General features: G+C 34.5%; 1 protein-coding gene across 2 annotated transcripts; it reads left to right on the top strand.

Moving 5' to 3' along the window:
• Nucleotides 1-17259: 17259 nt before the first annotated feature.
• Nucleotides 17260-23943, top strand: PRD1 (putative recombination initiation defect 1). 2 transcript variants are annotated; one of them, XR_016357127.1, is made up of 9 exons: nt 17260-17899; nt 18852-18970; nt 19104-19261; nt 19624-19950; nt 20050-21004; nt 21314-22037; nt 22231-22520; nt 22653-23363; nt 23450-23943. XR_016357127.1 is itself a non-coding variant. In XM_089804923.1 (9 exons), the coding sequence occupies exons 1-9, from the start codon at nt 17411-17413 to the stop codon at nt 23696-23698; spliced, it is 4041 nt and encodes a 1346-aa protein (XP_089661049.1). In that variant the 5' UTR covers nt 17260-17410; the 3' UTR covers nt 23699-23943. The 2 variants fall into 2 exon arrangements, 1 of the variants encoding a protein (XP_089661049.1); XM_089804923.1 differs by having other exon boundaries at nt 22634-23363.
• The last annotated feature ends 2455 nt before the right edge of the window (nt 23944-26398 follow it).

Below are 26398 nucleotides of genomic sequence, written 5' to 3'. Positions count from 1 at the left end.
ATTTTCCTTCCTAGGGTTAGTGGAAAGAAAAGCTTTTCTTTCCAAAATAGTTTCCAAAGACTTAGATACTATTTGATCTTTCTTTAGAGTTCTAGGAGGATCCTCCCAATCATCGAGCGCCCTCACCAAAACTTCTTTCTCATTCTCCACAAAACTTGTTGCTCCTGCTCTAGAGGAAACAAAATTATCCTCTAGGCCTTGATAGATAATTATACCCTTATTGGCTCTATCCTTTTCTTCATCTTTGGTAGCCAAAATACTTCTCCCTTCCAACTCAAGGAACCCTTCCAAATCTACTTCCTCCATAATCTGCTAAGGAGCTCCCTTGTAATCTTTAACCACAGGCTTAACCTATTGCAAATCTGCTACCCCTTCCACAATCTAAGAGTATTTTGACTCATGAAAGTCAACTTGGTTTCCTTCTAGGGAATTTGCCTATTGCTTTTCCTTTAGATCTGCAAATACTTCAACATTTGAAGTTTTCTAGGCATGCTCTTCAGAATGGGGAAAATCCTTCTTATCTTTGGTCTGAGCTTTTGTAGTAGAAGGTGTTGGCTCATGGGTAACATCCTTCTTTACTTCTCCAGCTTTCTTACCATCCATAATAGGATTAGCCTTGTGGCCTATGCTAGTGGTCTTCCTCTTCCAAATTTTCTTGTCCCTATTGAGGGAAGGGAGAGGCTTCTTCTTCTTGTCCATCTTCACTTTTGAGCGTTGAAAAGCCTTATTTCTAGTCTTAAAAAAATGAAAGCAACCAAAAGGTACACTCTCATAGTCCAACTGTTGTATGTGAGTGCCAAGCTTAGACTTGAAGCACACCACTTCTGGCATATCATCCCCTTCCCTTACTCCTATAGTTATCCTCGCATAGGTAAGTTTGCTCTTAGATGTAGTAATAGGATCAATAGATAATAGTTCTCCAAAGGAACTGGCCACACCCATAAAAACATCCTCATTCCAGAATTCCAAGGGCAGCTCAGGGAGTCTAACCCATACTCGAGCTTGCTGAAAAAAAGATTCATTCAGGTCTAGTTTAGAAGACCATTTTTGCAACACCAGAGTTGCCCATCCTATACTTCAGGGTCCTTCACACAGAATATTAGCCATGTCCTTGTTATAGGTGAAGTCAAAAGAGAGAAACCCCTTAGCCATCACAGTAATGCTAACCTGACCTTTTAGATACCATTTCTTCAAGGTGAAGGAATGCACCACATCAATGTTTGGTCTCTGACCAATAAACATTCCAACCAGCGTGGATGCCATTGAAGCTATGCTATGATCAACTAATTCATCTCGAATAGCAATCGTGCATGATCCCTTTTTCAGGCTTGATATAATCTTAATCGAAGGGAAATATGACTTACCAGATGGTTTGACACCGAAGAGCGAGGCCCATTTTGCTAGAAGATTCCCTGGCCTGACCAAATTGGGTTGTGTTTTTGGCTTGATCTAGATTTCACCATCAGCACGTGGGTCCCCATCCCCATTTTCCACCTCTCCACACTCTGCTTGAAAGCCCTCCTTTGTACCTAGTTTCTTAGATCCTCCTCCCTAAGGACTCCTGCCCAAAACCAGGTTTGAATATTTAAGATCCCCCGACCTCTCCCTCTCCCTCTCTCCATTACAATTAGCTTGGTAAGACTACCTCACTAGATGATTTAGAACCATTTCTAAAAAATACCTTGTTAGAGGATTTTATATGACTTATTACAAGTCTTCCCTATTAAAGGCTTACATTAGATGCAATGGTTAGAAATCAAACTATAGTAATAGATCATAGTGACTGACACACCTTTCTTGATAGATCCTCTACTTTGGCTCCTTGAAGACACTTTGACCTTCTTTTGTTTATTCTGGCTTAAGTCTAGCTTCTCTCACACTTTGCCTCACTTCCTCTCATGCACTCTGCACTTATTTTCTTATTGATTTATGTTCATAATTGTCTACCTTCTTGGATTCTTTTGATCACACAACTACATCAATAATAGCGTTCTTGGCTCTTTCTCACTCTATTTATTATACTCTCTTTCCAGATCTCATATTGTCATGCTCTACCCTTTTTTATTGTTATTTCTCCTTATAAATGAAAATCTTTGATTGCGAATGAAAACCCTAATAGTAATATTTCTCAAAATGTAGTTTAAAATTCAAAATTTATAGCAAGCATAACCACAAGACACCTATGACTCCCTGTCTATAGATACCTATGGTTATAGGCCATCTTGGTTGTCCACATACCTACAAATAGACTTGTGGTTGTGCAAGCTTTAGTCACATTCTTCCACACAACTCTAATACATGTCTTGTCATGTTAAGACCTTCTCATTTATTGTCACATCAATGGTGACTATACAACATTCATTCCCTACTTTCTCACTTCTCCTTTATTTTAGTATCTTGACTGGTAAGCTAGTCTATCAGGAGTTGCACTTGCAACATTTTATGAGTTCTTGTTAACTAGTTGCCAATCAATAACAACACATTTTTCTAACTCGTTGTTTGAGTTCATTACGCATCATTTTCTTATTTGATATAGCTTAGTGCAACATACCATAGAAATCAATAATTTCTTATTTTGACAAGAGATAAAAATAAGCAAGGTTTGGTCCTTTGAATTGGCAATTAAAGGATGGTATGAAGGATATGATGGGAGTGTAAGGAGAGAGTCTTGACATGTCAAAAATTCTTTGAGAAGAAAAAGGATCCAAAGGAGGAATTGATTCAAGGAATTTGCAAATTAGAGAAAAATTTTGTTGTTGGACAACAAGGTATAATACTTGTTTTGTTTCATTTGAATGTTTGATTGGAATGTCCTAAATATTGATAGGATAAGTGTGACATTTTTAAGTTTGGGTTATGGAAGACATATGAGTGTTGATCAATGTGTAATGATCAAAGTAGGATGAATGGTTGGTGTGAAGATGGTGAGGAGTTACAGATAAGGTGTGGGGCCTAGTGGTGATAGGATTGATGTATGACCATTACTAGGTCTATAGTGAGTAAGCTGGATGCAAGTTATTAATTCATTTATAAGGATGTATAAGGTGTTGATAAATGTTTCCTAATGATTTCTTTGGTTGACCAGTAGCCTCTACATCAATAACTCCAGTGATTCTTAATTTGAGTACTCTCTTATTATTATATCAACTGATGTATCTTAACCCTTTAACTCCTATCTAACTAAAACCAACATGTATGAGATTTTGTATTCTTGTGAGGTACCCTCAAGGAAGATGTGGATAATGCATAACTCGATGTATTTCTTGCCTATAGAGACTCTTCTCAAATATAATAAGCAATAACCCCTTATAACAATAAAGTTAATGATAAGATAAGTAATGAAATTATGGATGCTTGGAGTGAACAAAAAAGTAAGGAAAAAAATGGACCTAAAGGATAAGAAGAGTGGAAATCCCTCTTTGGGTGTTGAATAGTGTAATGTCAAGGTTGGAAAAAAATGAGTAAGAGCTCTTGGATCCACCAATAATTATAAAGACTTTAATGTCAAGAGTGGCTCCTTCCATAAATCTAAATGAATTTTAAAACTGACATGAATACCACTGCTTGATTATGATTATGATGGATATGAAAGTGACAACATCGAACATTAGGAATTAGAATTCCTTAGAAAATATATCATAAAATGATTACCTATTATGAATATTAAAAAAAAAATTAATACCGCTGCTTGAATATGATTATGATGGATTTGAAAGTGGCAATGTAGAACATTAGGAATTTGAAATCCTTAGAAAATATATCATCAAACGGTTACCTAATATGAATATTACAAAAATAAGGGAAGATAGTAATGTTTACAAAATCCTCACAACTACTCCTTACCATGGTAATTTGATCTAGAAAGCCACCAGAGCAAACACTATTTCTTCACTAATTTGGAAAGTTAAACTGTGTTGTGCCAATACTATTACTAAAAGTTAAACAAAATTATTATATTTAATTTCCTCATTAACTGACACTGCATTCCTACACACAAGCCAATGCCAGCTTGAGTGCATTTGTCATATAGCTGTTTCCAACAATGTAGGCATGACATGCTTGATTCCCCATGTATTGTGCATAAAAATATACATTAAAAAATGCTTTGATCTTTTTAATATTATTTTTTCGTTAGCTGCAAACTTTTTTAAAATTTTCAAATAGAAAAAATAAAAAAAATTAGTGTAGGCTAATGAAAAACATAAAAAATAATGAAAATAAATTTTAATAGATTAAGATGCTTCCAACTTTAGAATAAAGTGTTTAATTATTTAAATTCAGACGGATCTCAAGGCAAGATTAATTGTTTATAAGTGAGACAAAAACATTAGTCTCTACCGTTAAAGGCATGGACTAATAAAGGCAGAGACTAATAATAATAATGCTATAAGTCTACAGGAAACAAGGGCTCTACAAGAGCTAGAGTCCCTGCCTTTTGGTGAAAAAATAGATGATTGTTTTAGTGATTGATTTGTCAAATTTTTTGTATATATATATATATATATATATATATATATATATATATATATATATATATATATATATATATATATATATATATATATACACATACATAAATATATGTATGTATATACATATATTTATGTATATACATATATTTATGTATATACATACATATATGTATCTACATACATATATGTATGTACACATACATGTATGTGTGTGTGTGTGTGTGTGTGTGTGCATCTTAAACTATTAATCTGTAAGTAAGTAATTATAGCATAGTGTACAAATATATAGTGTGGATAAGATCCAATGCATTTCTTGCAAACAATTTTATGGCAACAAAATTAATACTAGTTATTGTAAATAAATTTATTTTAAGATAAACAATAATAAAATAATTGTATATACTTATTTAAACATATATCCATAGTTGAAATTGTTGGGGAAATTAATGTTGAATAGAAAAGACAAGTTATGTTGTGTGCCAAAAAACAATAATCATATTTGTCTATTAAGAAAAATTCATAATTCATTGCAAAATAGAATCTACTAAATAAACAACATTTATAATAAGTTTGAACTTGGAAGAAATCTGAATTTTTTAGTTGAAATAAAATCAACAATATTGATAGGAATATGCAATATAGGCCATAATATTTAAGGACGGTAGCAACAATATTCTCCATTTGTCAAGAGCAAAAATAGTAAAGAAATGCATCAAAACGCCTCCATATGTTTCCTAAAATGAAGAGAAAAAATGTTTTAGTTGTGTATTAGTAAATCTCAAAACAATTAGACAAAAAATAGTTAAGTCCATTGTTGTTGCTTGTGCTCACATAAAAATAAAATAAAATGAGGGACTTTTATAGAATATTTCTAAAGGCATTGTTAACATCTAAACAGGAGGCTACAAACCTTTAAAAAATTAATATCTACCTAAAAATCATTGTGGAAAGAATAGAAAAAAGAGAAACACCATGAATAGTTATTCAAACATAAATGAACAAATTTTTGAAATAAACATTAAAAAAATATTAAATGCTTTCAATTAAGGTCATATAGCCAATTAACTACATTAAAACATATGCTATTTTCGTGACCTAAAAAATGTAACCAAAACTAACTAATTATCAGCAGTAGCCAAAAAAAATCATTATTAGTAAACAAATACTACGAGTCAGTGAGAAGACAAGACTAGATAGTACATCACCCATTGTAATAAAATAGTAAGAGTTTGTAAAAAAGAAGAACTTATTGTGTGTGTAAAACAAAAACAACTTACATCATCCATTGTAATAAAATAGTAAGAGTTTGTAAAAAAGAAGAAGAAGTTATTGTGCATGTAAAACAAAAATAACTTAAAAGGTACGTGAAAAATTATTTTAGCAAGTACTAAACTTATTAAAATGAAAAATATTTTGAAAGAAATGTTTTGATTATTTCACAAAACAATTATTGAGGTGGATGGGCAATATGATTATTGTGAACTGAATAATATTGAAAAAAATCCTCTGAAAAATTATTATGGGCAGTCTCGTATATGTTCAGAAAGATTGATGATAATAATGAAATAAAATGTAACATTGTGTGTGACAAACCAAGTTCTTTGAATCATAATCTAATATAAATAATAGAGCTCAAGATTTATTTATCTGAGTATTCCAAATGTTCCAAAAAATCATTGCATAGTACATTGCATGAAATACCAGTATTCTAGCTATTGTAAGGGCTAGTTGTTTCCAAATTGTGAGGCAAGATTTAGAGAAAGCATGATAGAGGGGCAAGGAGGAATATCAAATATAGTTACAAGAGTAGGAGACAATCCTAACAATCCAAAAGCCCCCCCGCAATTAATAATAGAGGTGTTAGAGTGATTAGAACTAGCGACACTATTGGCATGGATAGAATCCACAATATTATAGTTCTTCACAACTTGAAAATAATATGCAAGTATCATCATTCCCAGTCTCACAAATTCCTCTTCTTGTGCAAAAAATGCCACATCATAAGAAGATACATTTCATAGACAACAATTTGAGCCTTAAAAATATGGATTTTTATAGACGTTTAATACTTACCTCCTTTAGTGTTTAAATTAGTTTTGAAATCCACAAGAAAATGATTAGCACTATGGAGGTATTTGGTTCTAATGGGGTTACTAAAAAATGTTTACTCAATGTCTTTCATGGAGTCTATAGAGATTTTTCTACATTATGTTAGAACACTTGGACTATACGGCTACAAGAAACTTATTTGTTTAGAGACATGTATCTAACTTTGTCGAAAAAAATCAGTGCCTCTAACATTTTCTATACCTTGATGGAGAGTTTCAAATGAGCTCCGTATCATAATACTCTATGAGAACTAAAAGAATCTTTACGCCTTTGAAAATATCTTCTCCATTATTTAAATGCTTCACTAGACTGCAATTTGGCTAGCAAGATCATCTATTTTCACATCTTCCAAACTCAAATATTTTCGAAAAACTCTCAACCGTTGCATCATTTCTTTCAATAACTTCTTCAATTTATTTCTTAATCAGAAGGCCTTTATGATGACTAGGTGGAAAGATGAATTGTTCAAACTAGACCTAAGAATAAGGGCTTTCATTTTTAATCAACTTTCCATCACTTCCATTCTCATCTTCATCTTTGTGTCTAGATTCTTGAGGCATTTTTCTCCTAGGGCATGCAACCAAAGTTGATGTAGTATGTGGAAAAACTTCATTCGTGACCATGAATCTTACTTAACTCTTGCTTAATCCATCAGACCTTTTTTCTTATTAAACCATGTTTTGATCTTCTAGAGAAAAGATATTTGAATACAACAATTTGTCCCTCAAAATATCACATGTAACAGTCAGTCTAAAAATTTGAAGGCAAAAAAAAGATTAATCAAATAGCAGAAAGAAATTATGAAATTTACTACAAGATGGGCCAAACACTAGAATATTCATTATGAAAACAAAGCCCTATCTTTAGAAAATGTTTCCTTTAAAAAGAGATGCCAAAGAATATGTACCTAGCTAAGGAGGAGAATGTATAGGTGGCCAAGGAGGAGCTTCACATTGAATGGTAACACAAACTAAAAGTTAGTAACTAAAAATATAAAAAATGCCCAAAACATAGAAAATTACGGAAAGAAAAATAATGAAGATGTCTAGAGTCTTTCATACAATGACAAAAACTATGTACTATTAATTTCATAATGAAAGTAGACATCCTCTACTAAAGTATAATGTTGAACACCATTTTTATCTAAGGCGTACATAACATAGCACTCTCACTTGGGGTTTTCATTACTTGAAGAATATGAACTCTGTATAAGTCTATTTTGATGTGTTCTTGAAAATGGGATCCCCGCAACAATTACAAACCCTTTATAAAAAATATATAAGGATATTGCAGTACAATACAAATCCAATATTAATGTGATATGAACAAAAAAGAAAAACAAATAATATAAAAGACAAGAAAGCCATAAGGCACAATAAGCCATAGAATATAATGGAGAAAATGGAGAAAGACAACTACACTGCTTTTACTTATCTCCAACTCAACCTCAAAAAACACCAAAGCTTTGTGAGTATTCCAGAAAGCAAGTATGAAATATAAAACAAGTGCCATATAATGGCTTGGTACTTGCCTTAGTTTTAATAGTTTTTAGTATAAATCTAACGTTAAAATAATAAATTTATCATAGTATATAAAATATTTTAATCAACACAAATCTTATATAGTTAAATTCTATTCATATATATCATATATACTATTATAAATAAATTATAATATGAAAATAAAAATATTTTAATAATAATATATAATAGTGTTTCTTAAAATAGTATATAATATAAGTATAGATAAATTTTTTTAAAAATATTTTAGTTGAATGAAAAAAATTAAATATCTAAACTAACTTACTCACAAATAAAAGTATTTAACTTCAATCATGTGCATATAAGACTCAAAACAATTAACCCAATCAAATCATAAAAAAATATTTAATAGAAATTAGGTAGTTAAAAAACTTGCATCTAACAATGCATTTTATAATTAAGTTTGAAAATGATAAATTTAAACTTGTAAAAACAATAAGTTTTAATCACGAGTTAGGCATGAAATGTAATACATAATAAAATGCATATATGACTGCTCAATAAATTGCATATATGACCAAAGTTTAATGAATATAATGCAACCACTAAGTGTTGGAAATATTCAGGGAATGATAGGTTACTAAGAGGGGAGGGGTGAATTAGTAACCTTAATACTTTTTTATTATTTTACCACGCATCCATCTATACTACTACATGCATAAATTCTGAAACATAAAACAATCATTACACAAGTGAACACAATATTTGGTGACCCAGAAACCTTCCAAATAGAAAGTAAAACTGGGGTGGGGATGATACCCACAAAACTTCAATACTGTAGTATAAAGTTGGGTGGTTAAGGCTTACATTGACCACTTCTGGTGATCTGCCCTGTTAGGAGCACAAAGGACTACTAGGTCCACCTTGTTAGAGGATTTGCAAACATACAATGAAGTATGCACTCTATTAGGAGATTTGTACAAAGACTGTTAAGTCTACCTTTTTAGAGGATTTGAAAAATTTGATTCACCTATTAGGATGAAACAGTGGATATGCTTGCAACTGATTGTTAATAAGATCCCTTATGCACTGATCACCTCATGTGATGGATATAACTTTTTAGTCTCTGAATTGACCTTGTTTTATACCTTGAACTAATGTTGATGATCTTTCACATATACTTCACTTTACTTTGCAATTCCTTCTCATTCCATGCATCATACATAAATTTTTTTACAATATCTTACAATACATCTTACATATATATCTTTCAATCTTACAAAATTACAAGGTCGACCAAAATTCAAGTAAACAAATACATTACAAAGTCGGCCCAATAGTAAATAACTCAAGTTTACTAAACTGACTCAGTGATCTTCTGATACTCGGTGTCCACTGCATTACTCGGCATTGTCATGCACTCAGTAGAAGTGAAGGCTCGGTCCATACTAATCACTCGATGTAGTTCTGAACTTGGTAACCACTAGTGACTCAGTAGATGTAGTGTCACTAGGTAGATACTGTATACTGAGTTTACCTTGCTTTACTCGGTAAACACTGAATCTTTCATTGCTTGGTTTGCACTAAATCTTCATGACACAAATTATCTGCTCGGTAGACACTGTGAAGCATGGTAGATATTGAGAGGCTTGGTAGACACTGTTGGACTTCACATTGTTTTTATTTGCTTGGTAGCCACTATCTGCTCAGTGTAAACTGTTGAACTACTAAGTTTACAAGGTAACCACTTGATGCTCGATAAGCATACAAAACTGAGTAAGTGTTGTCACTAATGACAAAATAATCATAGTGCCAACAATCTCCCCCTTTGGCATTAGTGACAAAAACACTTATGAATCAAAACTTAACCAAAATTGATCTTTGTAAATCTGCTATATACATATCTCACATATCCCATACATATGGTATGCATAGCTTTTATCTGTACAATGTCTTTCTTATTCGTTATTCATCTCATATTCAACAATCTTATCTCCCCCTGCCAACAATCTCATCTCCACCTTTTTAACAATAATGCCAAAGAATGTATATACAATAAATTTAAATTGAGACACCAAAATGTGAGAGAAAATCTGAGTGTACCTTGAGAATAAGAGACAATGTCTTATCCCAACTATCTTGCAAAATCTTGTAGGTGGAGAGAGCCACTTGAACTTCTACTAAAAGTTCAATCATATGATCTACTATTGAAAAATTGTTTTCATGAATCAATGTTTTTAAGTAGGAAATGTGTTTCTGCATTTGATCCATGACTGGAAGAATCATATTTTGAATGTTGATCATTGTAGACCAAATTTTGGCTTCTTCTCTAAGTAACTTTGCCTACATTTCAGAGAAAAATTTCACATTTGTGTGATGGGATGAGCTTGAACTATGGTCAAGCTGCAACTTTTGAGCGTCGTCCTTCATTTCCACATCTAATTTATTCAAATTTTCTTTGATTTCCTTAGTGAATTTGGTAACATCATAGAGATTTCCAAAAAGTGATGTTACATTTGTGAATTCTTGCTCAAGATCACTCAAAATTGAGGTTAATTCAACCTATTTTATTGCAATGTGCTCAAGCACTTTATTATCAAACTTATTTTTTGCCTTTTTAATGAGTTTCTCTTTCCTAGAGGTGTCCTCATTGAACTTATCTACAGCCTCTTCCAATTGCAACAAAATGTGTTGAGATGAATCAACATTAACACCAATAGCTTCAATAATTATATTTTTAGCATTTTTTGTTATAGTATATTCTCTATCTCTCTCTTCTCTCAATTGCTTCTGCCTTGCCTTCTGCTCTAGAAGCTAACTAACCATTCTCATCTCACTGGCTGAGGCATTGTCCAAGTCTATCTTTGGAATAACAATTTCTGTATCCAAATCTATATCTTCATCAAATTTTTTTCCAGTAAGCAGAAGTTTAAGAGGAGTTTTCAGTTTTACTTCTGTGCTTACTTCCTTGGATTTGGAATCAGAGACAATAGTTGACATAGATGGACTGGCAGAAAATACTTGAATAGGTGCAACTGGAGGAAAGATGAGAGAAGTACCGGCTGAATCCAAAATTGATGTGCTTCCCAAAAATGATGTACAAATAGGTAGTGTACAAGCTAGAATATTCACAATCGGAGTAGACAAAATTGTAGAAAGAATTGTAGAACTTATTGTACATGTAACAGAGGAGGTAGGCATAGTTGATTGCTCAGTTGCTGATGGAGAAGGCTACATCTCGGTAGATGAAGTAATGGTTATTTCCATAGATGATTCTCAGAGCTATGGGGAAGCAAGAGTGGATGATGTTTTTGATGTGGTCAATCTTGTTGAAGCTGTCTCCAATCTTGATGATGTTGCAATCTTAGGTGGAGGGTGAGGAAGGGAGGCAATGACTTGTGCTGCAATCTTCATTGGATCATTTGCTTCATCCTCTTCCTCCTTGTCTTCCTGTTCAGCTTCTTCCCCTTTTTCTTAATCATCAGACCTTAGTGCCTGATCATCACTAGCACTTGGAGTGTTGTCATCTCCTTCATCACTACTGGTGCCATCATCATCCTTGATTACTACTGGATCATTATTGGGCTTATGCAGATGATAGATGTTCTTCCACATGTTTATTGCATCTCTTACAACATGCTCAATGTCATTGATTAAAATCAAACAAGTGTGAAATATGATCATCATTTTACCTTCATTGTTCTTTATTGCTGCATTTATTTCTACCTCAGTAAGACTTGGTAGAAGATTCTTCAAGGATTGTTCATATATGTCCTTAGCTATTTGGGTGGTTGACTCCCACCTTGGTTGAAATCTTACCAACAACTCTTTGGAGATCTAAGGGGCAATCTGGTTTGGGCAGTATTTCCATTTTCCCATCTTACATCTTATTAAGTACTAGTTCCTCAATTTGCATTTTCTCTACATCAGTCCTTGTTTCAAATTTCAATGCTTTGAAATTTGTGATGCTAGTTCCCTCTTCCATTTGCTTCAACCTTTCTAGGAAGGTAAGTTGGGGCTTGTTGAATACTACTTCATCCTTATTCTTACCTTTACCTCTTCTTGTGAAAACAGCTGTGGAGGCCTTTGGGGGTTTTGTGATGATAACCCTACCTTTCTTATTTGCAAGCTCTGCCTCCTCTAATTCTTCCTCTTTCTTTTTTGTTTCTTGCTCCTCTTCTTCATCCTCATCTTATCCCTCGGTAATCATTAAGGGCTCGGTAGCAATTTTCAACTTGGCGACCTTTCTCTTACCTTTACTGATTGCTTGGGGAAGTTTGATTTCCAATTCTATTCTGGCTTTAGCCTCATCTTATGTTCCAAAAATTGGTTGCTTGGGATCTACTAGCTCATTTACCAGTGCTTCAATAATATCCCTAGTTTCATCAATGTTTACCTCATAAGGTAGAGGTTTTACCCATGCAATTCGGGGCCTGACTGCCTGAATATATAATCTATCACAGTCAACCATAAAAAAAACATCATCTTTGTAATCTTCAACAAATTTAGGAGGGATTCTGAACCTATTGTTCATCCTCTCCTTGAAGTCCTCAAAATAGTTGTCCATTATACTATCAAAATTGACACCCATTTCTACTATAAACTCATTAATTTGATAAAGAATGGTGACATCCTTTCTCCATACCACAGAACCTTTAGAGGGAAAGAATTTTTTTACATAGAAGAATAAACATGTCAGCAATGATCCAAATTTATAGGGGTTATTCTTGGATGATCTGATACTGTCCATGTTTTTGTTTAGCTGTCTTAACATTAGGTTAGACAAGTCATACTCCAAATTCTTCTTTACAACCTTGAACGCTAGGTCTATGGCCTCACATGGCACACTGTTTAATCAGCTTGAACTGTAGATCTTGTGAGCTATCACATGAATTCCATATCTAAGTTCAATGTCGATAACTGTGCTAACTTTTAAGCCTCTGCCGTCCCACTCGGCTAGGGTTTTCTTTTGAAGTTCATCCCGACCTAGGGTTTTTGTAGATTTGGCTTTGCTGAGTATGGGAAGGTCAGTAATCTTATGAATCATCTTCTTAGTGATCAGAATGGGTTGCTCCAACCATAGCTGACCATTGTGAACATGGCTAAGGATGTATCTAATCCATTTTATTTGGAAGCTTCTTGGCATGTGGGAGATGTGGGTCAACCCTTTTGTCTCCAGATGTTTATGTTTGGGTTTTAGAGATCCATCAATACACATTTCTTCTAATGCACTATCCATTTCTAGGGTTCCTATTTCTTGAATAGAACATTTGAAATGAGTTCGAATATCATTGATTAAAAGTACCTTTGGTGGTTTCTATGATTGTGCGCCATTAGGGTCTAGTGCCTCTGCAACTGCGGGAACCAGCTTGAAGTTCGGTGCTTTCAATTCTGCACCCTTGACCAACATTTTCAATCCATGTTTTGTCTTGCTGGTGCTTGTGCTTGTGGAAGCCATTGTTGCTCGGTAAGTGATGGAAATGTTCAAACAAACTTCTTTTTCTGCAAATTCACTCGAAATCACTTGAGTGCACTTGGAAATCTTTTAGCTCTGAGAATATGATGAAAATGAAGTTGAATTTTGCCCATTTTGATAAAAAGTTCACCATTAATGCTAGGTACCATGTTGTCATAGTGCGTGACAGACTGTCATCCACTAACCTAACTTGACATGAGTATCAACTCGGTAGACGAACAAAATTCCTTTACTCCCAACCTTGCTCGATAAGATCTTTAACAAATTTTCTTGGTAGAGTCTGATGCACTCCATAAAAGATGACTTTTCTGTGATCCCAATGTATCTGCAATACTGATTGGATCATTTTGCTTTCCTTACATTTCTTGGAACTGCTTATGATTTTCTTGGTGAGTACATCTCCAACTTATTCCTAGGAATTTAGTTTAAGGGGATGGAGTCACCCGCTTCTTGAGTGACTTCACTTCCATGATTTGAGCTTGCATCTTTAGTGGATTTAGGAATCCACTGTTGCTTCATCTATTTCCTTATGTTGTCAACCCTTGCTTTCTTTTCATCTTCAATTCTGCCTATATTCATGCAATTTTTAGCTATATGACCGAGTTCAATGCATGTATAACACCTTATGGTAGTGTCCTTCTTACTTAGGTGATGCCTTGCACAATTTTTACCAATGTACCAGGTATTGTAGTCCCATCCAAATATTGCCTTTACAAGTTGTTCTGTTGGATTGAATGTTTTGGATCTGCATGGAGATGCCTTGTGACCATGCTTCTTGCATTTGGGACAATTACCTTCAAATTTTGGTTTCTCCTTGCATTCATTGGCTTTGTGACCATGCTGATTACAGTTATAACACTTTCTATTAAATTTTCTTTTTCCATTGCTCCAACATTTGTTTGATGTGTGACCAATTTTTCCACAATGATTGCGTGAGGGTTTTAGATTCCTTTTTGCATCTTGCTTGAAAGATTCACCTTGTTCTTCATTGTATCCAAGTTCTGCTTTATCATTTTTCTTATGAAGATGCTGTTCATTTTTCTCTATCAGTTGATTCATGTCTTCTTGTGACTTCATCATTCTTTCATTGATTTTCTTTTCAATATTTAGGTCACTCTTTAATTTCTCAACAATTTTATTTTCACATCTTAGTTCTCTCAGTGTATTCTTTCATTAATTTCCCTTTGACTATTTAGATCACTTCTTATTCTTTCATTCTATGCTTTGAGAATCTTGATTTCTTCATTTGCTCTAGAGATTTGATTAATGAGGTCTTCATGCTAATTGGATTGATTATTTCTTGCCTCCAAGTCTTCATTTGCCTTGTTTCTTTGTTCCAAAACTTCACATAGCCTGATTGATTGGATTTCTTGTTCTCTTTTAAGTTTTCTTACTTCTTCCTGCGAAGAGCCATTCTTTGCTAGGAGTTGCTTGATTGCTTCATTAGCTTCATCTGAGCTACTTGATAGTAAAAGGTCTTCAATCTTTTCTTCAACATACTGATGGTCATTCATTTGTCTTGCAAGTTCCTTCCTTCTCTTCAGGGATTGAGAAAGATGCTCCTTTGCTTCTTTGAGTTGAGCCATGGCCATTTCCAGATCTAGCTTTTCATTTTCAATTGCCTTGTCAAGTCTGAATATCTCCATCTGTCCTTAGATCTTTGCTCAAGCTGCTAAACTTTTATCCTAAGAACCACAAAGCTCTGATACAAATTGTTGGAAATATTCAAGGAATGATAGGTTACTAAGAGGGGAGGGATGAATTAGTAACCTTAACACTTTATTATTATTTTACTGCACATCCATCTATACTACTGTATGTATAAATTCTGAAACATAAAATAATCATTACACAAGTGAACACAATATTTGGTGACCCAGAAACCTTCCAAATAGAAAGTAAAATTGGGGTGGGGATGATACCCACAAAACTTCAATACTGCAGTATAAAGTTGGGTGGTTAAGGCTTACATTGACCACTTTTGGCGATCTACCCTATTAGGAGCACAAAGGACTGCTAGGTCCACATTGTTAGAGGATTTGCAAACATACAATGAAGTATGCACTTTGTTAGGAGATTTGTACAAAGGCTATTAAGTCTACCTTGTTAGAGGATTTGAAAAATCTGATTCACCTGTTAGGATGAAACAGTGGATCTGCTTGCAACTGATTTCTGATAAGATCCGTTATGCACTGATCACCTCATGTGATGGATATAACTTTTCAGTCTCTGAATTGACCTTGCTGCATACCTTGAACTGCTGTTGATGGTCTTTCGCATATACTTCACTTTACTTCGCAATTCTTTCTCATTCCATGCATCATACATACATTTTTTCAAAATATCTTACCATACATCTTACATATATACCTTTCAATCTTACAAAATTACAAGGTCGACCAAAATTCAAGTAAACAAATACATTACAAAGTCGACCCAATAGTAAATAACTCGGGTTTACTGAATTGACTTGGTGACCTTCTAATACTCGGCATCCACTGCATTACTTGACATCGTCATGCACTTAGTAGAAGTGAAGGCTCAGTCCATACTAATCACTCGATGTAGTTCTGAACTCGATAACCACTGGTGACTCGGTAGATGTAGTGTCACTCGGTAGATACTGTATACTGAGTTTACCTTGCTTTACTCGGTAAACACTGAATCTTTCATCGCTCGGTTTGCACTGAATCTTCATGACACAAATTATTTGCTCAGTAGACATTGTGAAGCACGGTAGATACTGAGAGGCTTGGTAGACACTGCTGGACTTCACATTGTCTGTATTTGCTCGGTAGCCACTGTCTGCTCGGTGTAAACTGCTAAACTGCTAAGTTTACAAGGTAACCACTTGATGCTCGGTAAGCATACAAAACTGAGCAAGTGTTGTCACTAATGACAAAATAATCATAATGCCAACACTAAGGTCATATTATACCAGTCTTTTATTAAGCTATTTTCCTTTCACATAGCAATAAAAGAATTTTAATGAATTTTAAAAAATGTTTAAACCACTAGCAAAACTAATAATAACCAATCAAAAAATAGCATTTAAGTGTGAAAAATATGTATTTCAATAATATCGATAGACATTTAACATTTGGTAACATTTTTAGGTTTTTTTAAAAAAATTTAATAGATCCTATGCATATAAGACTCAAAACAATTTACCCAATCAAATCATCAAAAGTAATTAAATAGAAATTATGTAGTTAAAAAACTTGCATCTAACAATGTATTTTATAATGAAGTTTGAAAATGATAAATTTAAACTCGTGAAAACAATAAGTTTTAATCACAACTTAGGCATGAAATGCAGTGCACAATAAAATGCATATAATATATGGGTGCTCAATAAAATGCATATATGGCATAAGTTTAATGAATATAATGCAACCACTAAGGCCATATTAAATGCCGGTCCTTTATTTAAGCCACTTTCCCTTTCACATAGCAATAAAATAATTTCAATAGATTTTTAAAAATGTTTAAACCACTTACAAAAATAGTAAAAATAACATTTAAGTGTGAAAAATATGTATTTTAATAATAATATCGACAAACATTTAACATTTGATAACGTTTTCAGATTTTTGAAAAACATAGTAATAGTATAAAGAGGACAAAAACTATAGACTAGTAAAAACCACCTAATGCGTATGCAGTGATGCCAAACATTTTACCACCAAACATATGAAAGGAAAAGACGGCAGCTGTTATTATTGTAGGGACGCTAAATATTTTCCCACCAAATGTTCTCAGCCTCATCGACTATGATTATGAAACTTGAAGCATTCTGTTGCCTTCATGCTTGAGCTCTTTCGCTTGGAATCGTTGCCGTGGAGCTGAGTTGAGTGGTACGGCAGAGTAGAATGGAGCCATATTGCTTTTCAATGCACTTTGCTCCCCTTGGACCGCCAAATTCAACTGCAGAAATGGGGGAACAGTGCAGCCAAGGGCACAGGGCATCTCTTCAGCTGCGTACAAGCGGAGGTGGCAGCATTTGTCTCCTCTGCGTCTCCAATTTGTTCACCCACTCAACATCAGCTCTCACGGTACACAGAGCATACGCTCTCTCTCAGATCTCCCGCGCTCTCGAAGACGCCTTCTTCAAAAATGCCCTCTTCGAGAACCACCGCCATTTTCTTGTGTCCCCATTATCCCTTGCCGTATGCTCCGCCTCTGATCAAACCCTTGCCAACGACATAACAATTGTCATCACGAAGCTTTGCACAATCGCAGTTACGGATTCAACTATGGACGACAATGGCGGTAATGTTCTCGTCCAAGATTTTATACATCATCTGCTTCAGCACTTGGCTTCCTCTGCTCTCACCTGGACTCCAACCCTTACTTGCGCGGTAAATTATTTTGTCTGCTGTTTCTTTTCTTATCTTACGAATATATTTTATCGAGTTTTCTTCTTTGAGAAAATTTTGGTGACTTTTGTATTTAAAATAAAATTGTAACTGAACTGAAAGAGGTACTATCACTCGTCATTTTAGACTTTTATCGAATTTACAGCATTTTTGTAAAAAATTAACATCTTATTTCACTGTCCCTGTAAACTTCTGTCCTTGGATTCGAGACTTTGCTCGTTCCTTCGGATTCCTCTATCAAAAAATAATAAGACATGTTTCTTGCTTCAATTTTTCTCTCACATTAAGGTTACTTCAATGGGAATTTAACGATCTGATTAAGAAATTTAACCATACACCTCTTCTTGCTTAAATTTATATCTCTATGGTGAAATTTAGTAAATTTTTGTGCAAAATATGTGGCTCTTTCCTTTAAAATATATGCTAAACAGAGTAGTTTGTGGTGAAATAATATGGACAATAATATTCGTACTTTCTTGTGTTTTTAGGGGTCATTGACCGGATTTGTGCCGAAATTCAACGGATTTGTTACAAATTTAACAACAATTTACATTTTCCTTATTTGTGTTCTCTTAAACAAATGATTTGTTTCTCCGAAATTTAAGTTAAATCTTTTAAAGGATTCCTTGTTCAGTTTTTAAAAAATGATTGGATAATGCTTTCCGTTTTTCTTCATATATTTTGGACTGAACAAAGCATTTTGTTTGAAAACCGAACTGAAAAATAGTGATAAATAATATTTATCACTCATCTCTTAAGATGCTCCTCTTGAATATCAGAACAAATATGCGTTCAAATATAATTTAAGTTTGAACACAAATTCAACGGTGCCACTTGAACAATTGATTCTTATTAGTCTTGTTTTAAGGTAATAGTCCTTCATTAAAATTTATTTTTTTCCTTGAAAAATTCTCGGAATCTTTGCTCGAAACAGCTGCATTGTTTGGGTCTTCTGTTGGAGCTGCACTGTAATAGCTGTAATGCGGTGCCGAATTCTCTTAGAAATCAGAAAGTTTTCATGTCAAACCTGGTATCTGGACTGCACCTTCCAGGGTGAGAAAATTTCTGTGCTAGAGTAAATTTAATGTCCGTTCTATTGCTTCTGGCTTTGATTTATTTCTGTTTCCTGTTATTTTCTTTAACCTAAAATGTGATCGTTTTTCATTTAACCTTTTGCTTATGACAGTGATGAGATACGTGGTGAGATACTGTTCGTGCTATATAAGCTATTGTATCTTGAAGATGGATTGAAGGAATTACTTCCATTTTGTCCAAATTTGACACATCTTGCCATTGAAGTTTTGTTGAAAACTGAAAGTGATGAACTACGAACAAATTGTTTAGGTTTGAGCACTACTCTCTCCCTTATAGTTATTTTCTCTAGGTAATTTCATGAAACATGCCTCTGGAAGGGATGAACGACACACAAATTTTCTTTAGGGCTTAAGTGACACATTCAGGATTAATATATGAACTTATGTGACACATAAAGGATTTTCCATTCTACCAAAGTCACTTGGAATCTACATACTTTTAATTAGTGTCATTCTAATGGGTCAGAGCAAAGCTGCAGTGGAACACTGGTGGGTGACATGTCTCCACCAAGCTCACCAGTGAACTATGTCGCCCAGCACTATTCTGAGTACCCTTTATAGTCCTGACCATTTTACTTGATATTCTTGAAACTAACCTTTCTTCGTATATAGCTGTCTTAATAATTATGGCCAGGCAAGAAGTCTTCCACATCTCCTTTGCAAACTATAACGAAGAGAAAGATAGCTCCATGGAGACAGATAGTGTTGCAGAAACAACAAAGCGTCATGGAAGCCTTATTGATGGATCTTTTATCAGAATGTTTGCAGAAGCTGTCAAAGGGCCATTGCTATCCTCAGATGTCCAAGTTCAGATCAGTGCTCTAGAGTTAATATATTATTATACCTTTCAGATTGAGGGTCTAGACACCACAAAAGAGCTGAGTATTCTCATTGAAGAAGGAATCTCAGACTATATTTTTGAGACTTTACGAGTATCTGGTACAATTTTGATAAAGCAAACTCATTGATTTATTTATTTTTTAATGTCCAAATGCTTTTCAAATTCAGGTTAAGTTTGATAACTTCAAAATTTAACAGAAAACAAGGAGTCCCTTGTTATATGGTGCATCCGTATCCTAAGCTTATTATCGACAACAGAGCAGGCATTTACACGGCGATTTACAGTAGGATTTTCTACAATCATCAAAGTTCTTGGACATGTTGCAGGAATAGCTCTTCATCCTGTTCAAACCGACACACTTATTTTGATTTCAGCCTGGTTGTCAACCTCTCCAGGCATTGTTTCTGCAGGTCAAGCCGAGGACCTCCTATTAATTTTAATTAAAATGCTAAATCAACATGGTATTGGTGATGTTGGTTTGTCTCCGGAGGCTTTCAACGCAGTGTGCGCAGCCTTCATAGCTTTACTGAAGACGACTTCATGTCATGCTATCAAAGGCTTAGCTGAGAGTTCAATTCCTGCTGTCTTAAAGAATGCGATTTCATCTGCTTGTGATAGTAAACATGATGAAAAGATGTTGAGTTCCCTCCATTTCTTTAAAGAAGCCTTTATATTCACACTAGATACAAGCAACAGAGAAGTGCCTGCCAGTGAAATCAAGGCAAACCTTGTCAATATATGTGAAATTTACCTGTTGCCATCAGTTAGCAGAATGACCGCAAATGAAGAAACATCTCATGCACTTCTCCAAACATTTTATTTTGTCCTTAAAGACACTTCTCTCAATGAAACCAAAAAATTAGCAGAAAAAATGGTTATTTCAAAATGGTTCAGTTTCTCCTTTGAATGCTTAGCCCGTTTTCCATTTGATGATATGAGAAATGATATTTTCCTTATTCTCAGCTTGCTTATTGAGAAGCTGGCTGGAAATGGTATGGGGGAGGCTGTTCAAGAGGCTTCCTGCAACTTACCCTTGGATCCTGTTGACTTACTCTTTTTACTTGGGCAAATAAGCTCCTACAGCTCAGAGCTTCTTTGCAGTCAATCTGCTATAATTTCAATCTTGCATACAAGTCTTCTATATGGAGACAGGTAATAACTGATATTTCTTGAAAAATTATTGCTCCTTGTTGAAAATATAAGACAAAATCTGTTTAGAATAAAAGGAACATGTAACACTGATTAGTGAGCACAATAGAAATAAAGTTTCCTTTCTCTGGTAGATTGTGGGAACTGTCCTGTGTGCACGACCAACAGTGGGCAGGGTTCTCACTTTGTTCAAGAAATCATCTGCCAACAGGATGTGCATCTATTGTAGGCCCAGTAATCCCATTCCATTGTACTAATCTGAATCTGAAATTAACTACATGTATTATCTGGTTTTGTATTGTATATTTGCAGAATTGCAGAAGACAGCCAAGTTTTAGCTTCATTGGAGCAGTGCATCCTTGTAAATGTAACCAACTTTTTGTGCGCAGCCACCAACCATGCAACCTTAATACAAATACTGGACCTTTATGCGCTAATTAGAGATGCACACATGAACTATCCTCTATCATATAGTATTGAAGCTGAGAAGATGCTTCTAAGAGTTATAGCAAACTGTCAGTGCAATATCTTATCCTCCAAGATACCTAAGGTAGTCCTTCGATGGTTTTTCAAGCAATATGAGGTTAGAGACTTTCTGATGTCACTGATACTCGGCTGGTGCAAAAGTTTCTACAGTGCTGGAAAGGGCGTTGATTTAGAATTTCAAAGAGATGAAACTTTGGAGATCCCAAACAGTGACTATCCCCACTTTGATATTGCTGTGCTAGCAGAGTTGGTAGAAGAAGGCTGTGGTACAGATGTGCTTGTTTTATTGCTCAACGAGATGATAGATAGGCATCTAGAAGATGATCTTAGAGCAGTTTTATATGTTTTAATGAATATAATTAGTGTGTTCCCAGAGGCCTCAAATTGGTTCTGTGCAAATGACCTTTTAGAGGCCCTTCATCGATCTTACTTTGCCACAATTTCTTCAGAAACGGTGACCTCTGTAACAATGCTAGTTTTCCACACACTGTTCTACGCAAGATTTGAAGCTCTGATGGCAGAGGAATCGTGGCTTGCAATTGCTAACCAGGTAGATCTATTTGATCTCATTAACATAATACAGAACTTATTCAATATATAATTCCTCTTATCAATGAATATAACATACAAATATGGGCAGCTGGAATAAGCAGACTGAGAAATGTGTGCAAAATGTGCAATTGTGCTCATTTCTTTCAGGTGAATCTGAATGTCAAAAATACTGATGTGCTTATTTCTCTCAGGTGAATCATATACTTATAGGCAAGTTAAAAGACAAGAATTCTGCCAATCATGAAAGTGTAATTCTTTTCAGTCTCCTTTCTCTGATATTGCAAAAGTCTAAACATGAAGAAGGCTTTCTTGTGGAATCTTCAAGAGCTATAGTTTTGAATAATCATTTGGGTTCAATGGTGGAAGGTATCATAAAAAATGCTTGTGCAAAAGGTCCTGCACTAGCGCAGCTTGATGAGCGAACGAGCAGTGGGCAAATTCTAATATCTGCACTGGTGTATCACTTCTTCTGGCTGAAAAGGTAGGCTGAAACATGTTTACTCTATCTTTATATGCGTGAGACACCACACAAATTGTCATGTTCATTATTGAACCAGGAAGGACACCTTGTAAAATCTAATACTTTTAGGGCAGTTTCCATCATGTTATGCAGGACAATGTACACAATCAAGATTCTTTGTTCATTGATTGCTTCATCGCACAAAATGGTCAAAATTTATCTTCGGACATACTTGACAGTAGCAATGTTTCTCCCGCAATAAACATCTCATCTCAGCATTTATGCCAGCTACTCTATTTTGGTTCTTCCATAATAAAACTTATTGCTTCATACTCTCTGACAGAGGTGTTCTCACATATTTCAGAGAATAGAACGGATGGCAATAATGCAAAAAGGGAACTGAAATGCTCACCTGATTATCTGCAATCTATTTCAATTGTACTTCAAGGTTTCGTATTACATGACAGCATCTGTCTAGCAAAGAACATTTCTTCTTGTATTTACTGGCTTCTAGGGTGCGAGTATCTTAATTCCCAACAAGAGAAAGCAATTCGCAGTAGCAACTGGTATAGACTAGTTCTTGAGGAGTTGATGTTATCTTTAGCAACTCCAAATCCTCTTTCGCATGTAATGGAGTCCTGTGGAAATCCAAAGCCAGCGGCATATGTTGCCGTTGCTTTGTTAAGGATGCCCTGCCCTCCTGCTTGGGTGAAATCAGTATTTAGTCCTTTGTGCATTACTAGTATAATTGACAACCTTTCTTTCCGAAAACCCTCTGCAGAAATTGTGCTTCTATTTAGATCACTTTTATCTTGTGGTCTTTTGGAAGAGAGCCATATCAGGAAACTGCATCATTTATACCAGGTAAATTAACTACTAATGTCTTTTACCCATGTTTCTAATGTTTTGACTTTTGAGCTCGCTTGATATCGATTCTGCAAATATGACAGGATTGTCGAAGATTTGCTTTTGTGGATAATACTCGGGAACAATTCCACATTAATCATACAGAAAATTGGAGCTACAATGTGAATAACCACAACAAGATAATGATCGACCTCATCATGTCGGCAAGCATCAATCCTGACACTGGCGTTTGGACATATAAATCTGAAGATGAAAAAGAAGTAAAACGCGAGCAGACAATCTTGGTAACAGAAATTGACAAATTTCTGCAAGAGTCGGCCATGCATTGTTAAGTGAGAGTTAAGCTCTAATTTAGCTTTATTCCGGTTCTTCATTCGTGATATTGTGGGAATTTTCATTACTAATGTAAAATGGAGGATTGGAAACTCATGGAAGTCAGAGATACTTTGTTTCTTTCGTGACAAATTTATTCGTACTCTCTGAATTATGCCCACAAACTAGGGAAGGCTAAATTTGTGAGAGAGCTTTTTGTCATTTGGGGATATATGCAAAAGTCCTAAAGGCTAAATTTGTGAGAGATAGTTTTTTGTCATTTGGGGATATATGCAAAAGAGAGTCTTTTTGTCATTTGGGGATATATGCAAAAGTCCTAAATATAAAAAAATGAGCCAGCTGTTTATTTTCTGCCACAAACTAGTGCCTAATATAGAATATACTGTATCTCCATAAATTACAAAGCTTTGAAGAAATATTAAGTATTTTTTTCCTTGTCCGTTTATGCAGATTGAAGCAAGTGATCACAACAAGAGACTGCATGTGTTTCATACGATGTCTCTCTTGTAAACGTCTTTCATTATTGAGACCAGCCATTTATTTTAGCAGAAGGTTTCTACTACGGTAATCATGAAAGGCCTTCGCTACATGAAACGCAATAGAACCTTCTGTATCTATTTAGTATTCAGGTAACATCATTTCGTTGAGAAGGACGCGGATATGCTCATTAAAGTATATATTTTGTTTGTAAGATTTATAATAGATTCAAAACAGAAATGACATGATTAATAAAAAAATTAAAATGACAACTTTACACTTTTTGGAAAAAGAGGGGTAAATTTTTATTAAAACATAAAAGATTACAACAAGGAGAGCTCAACAAGGAGCTCCGTCACGGAAGCTGCCCCCTATCCATAATATTCCATCCTCGAGCTTGTTCAGAAGTCTATTTGGCCAAACAATTAGTAGCTTTGTTCTATTCACGAGGAATGTAAGTAAACCTAATGAACTCAAGAGAGGTACAAAAGAGAAGAGTCTGATTAACAATAGTGGCCAACTGCCAACTAACATCCTTAAGTTCTTGTGAGGAAAGCAAGTTCACCACCATTTGGGAGTTAGACTCACACATAATTTTGCGCTATCCCTGCAAACAACATTGTTCCACAACATATAAAATGGTTTGAGCCTCCATGAGATTGTTAGTATGGTCACTCTTATACATTGAGAAAAAGAATTTAACTTCAGAATTGCAATGAGCTACTCCCCCAATACATACAGGGCTTGAATTCCCTTGGAAAGAACCATTAGTGTTAATTTTTAGAACTCCATGAGGAGTCGTCCAATGCCTCTCCTGATTCACCCATCCTTTCCCTTGTTACCGAGGCTATTTGGGCACTCTTTGATACCATTGAGCTGCAACCCCATCCTTAAGATTTATTTTAATTTTAGGTTATCTAATATTCACACAAATATTGGATCAAGATCAAGATCACGATCAAGAGAGTAGGATGAAAGAGTGAGCTCTAGGTACAGTTCATAATTTCAATAAACAATTTTTTGTTGGTAGATGGAGATTGAAGAAAGGGTACATTTCTTGTGTATTTATGATTGAGATTGTATCAACTAGAGCTTGTTGAGTGTTGGTTCTATTACACACGTAGTATTGTGTTGTAAATAAGAACTAGTACGCTCAAGAGTACGTTTAGCTATTAGAGTTGAGGTCATTAAAATCTTCCAAGAGGAGTGGTAAATCTAAATGATTTGATTCAAATAAGTAATTAAAATCATTGATGTTAAGAGATGTTCGGATTATCATGTGTCAATTTGATGTTAATTTAATTGTGTTATCTAATTTACCATGTTACAATGTTATTTAATTAAGAGAGCTCGTTGAATTACCTTATGTAGTTAATCATTAATTGTTTTAAATTTTTTTCATAACTTCAAATATTGTGAAAAAATTATTAAATATAGTAAAACAACTAAAAACAATTAAATAACTTAAAGAGAAAAAACATTACTCTTTGGATTTGTTATACAAACTTCTTAGTTTTTAGAGTGTGACAAATGTTTAGACTATGAGCTAAGCATCAAACTCAAAGAAGAGAAATATTTACTTTTTCTAGCATTAAACCTTTCACCCTTTGAGAACTTATGTAGGTGATGATAGGTTGAAGATGTCGGTGTTGGAGTCAATAGGATATTTCCAATTACTTATTTGCTCAAGCTAAATTTAGGTGTTATTAAATTAGGTCAATAAGTGCTTAATATTTTCTAATTTGTATGACTTTGACACTTAGTGCTAGCTAATATAATTTTTTACTAGATTTTTACTTCTAGGTTTGGCCTAGTGGTGGACAACTTGTACTCTTCAAAGAGAGGGTGCAATTTCAAAACTTACAAGGGGTAGGGTAGGTATGTCTTGTTTGTAGTGCAATTAGTTGCCTCCCATGAGGAATGCGAGATAGTCCCATAATGTTGTCATCATATGTAGGTCAAAAAAAATGGTTTGTATTGTGGACCATAAAAGGAGATTTCCTTTCCTTATCATTATGGTTTTATATCTTTCTTTCTTTCTCTTCTAATCATTTCACATATTTTTCTTTTGAGGAATATAGCACACTTCTTCTTGCTCTCATTTGTTGAAGTAGTTCTCCATTTATTGTTTGGTTTTTTAGGTATTTCTATTGCAAAAATCAACATGGTATCAATGTGTACTTGAGGGTTAAGTAAATTTACGCTCCAATTTCATGTTATAG

The sequence above is a fragment of the Cupressus sempervirens genome, chromosome 10 (genome assembly GCF_028749045.1).
Source record: "Cupressus sempervirens isolate cs-2001-9-10 chromosome 10, ASM2874904v1, whole genome shotgun sequence".
Taxonomy (NCBI): Eukaryota; Viridiplantae; Streptophyta; class Pinopsida; order Cupressales; family Cupressaceae; genus Cupressus; species Cupressus sempervirens.
The sequence above is the reverse complement of the archived record's forward strand: the minus strand, read 5'-3'. Positions and strand labels throughout refer to the sequence as shown.

Excerpts from the sequence above, each read along its gene's own strand:
- PRD1 (XM_089804923.1), top strand. The coding sequence starts at position 17,411 with ATGGAGCCATATTGCTTTTCAATGCACTTTGCTCCCCTTGGACCGCCA. Across the intron at positions 22,038-22,230 it reads GGCTTGCAATTGCTAACCAG|GTGAATCATATACTTATAGG; the intron begins GTAGATCTATTT and ends TATTTCTCTCAG. Across the intron at positions 22,521-22,633 it reads CACTTCTTCTGGCTGAAAAG|TTTCCATCATGTTATGCAGG; the intron begins GTAGGCTGAAAC and ends CTTTTAGGGCAG.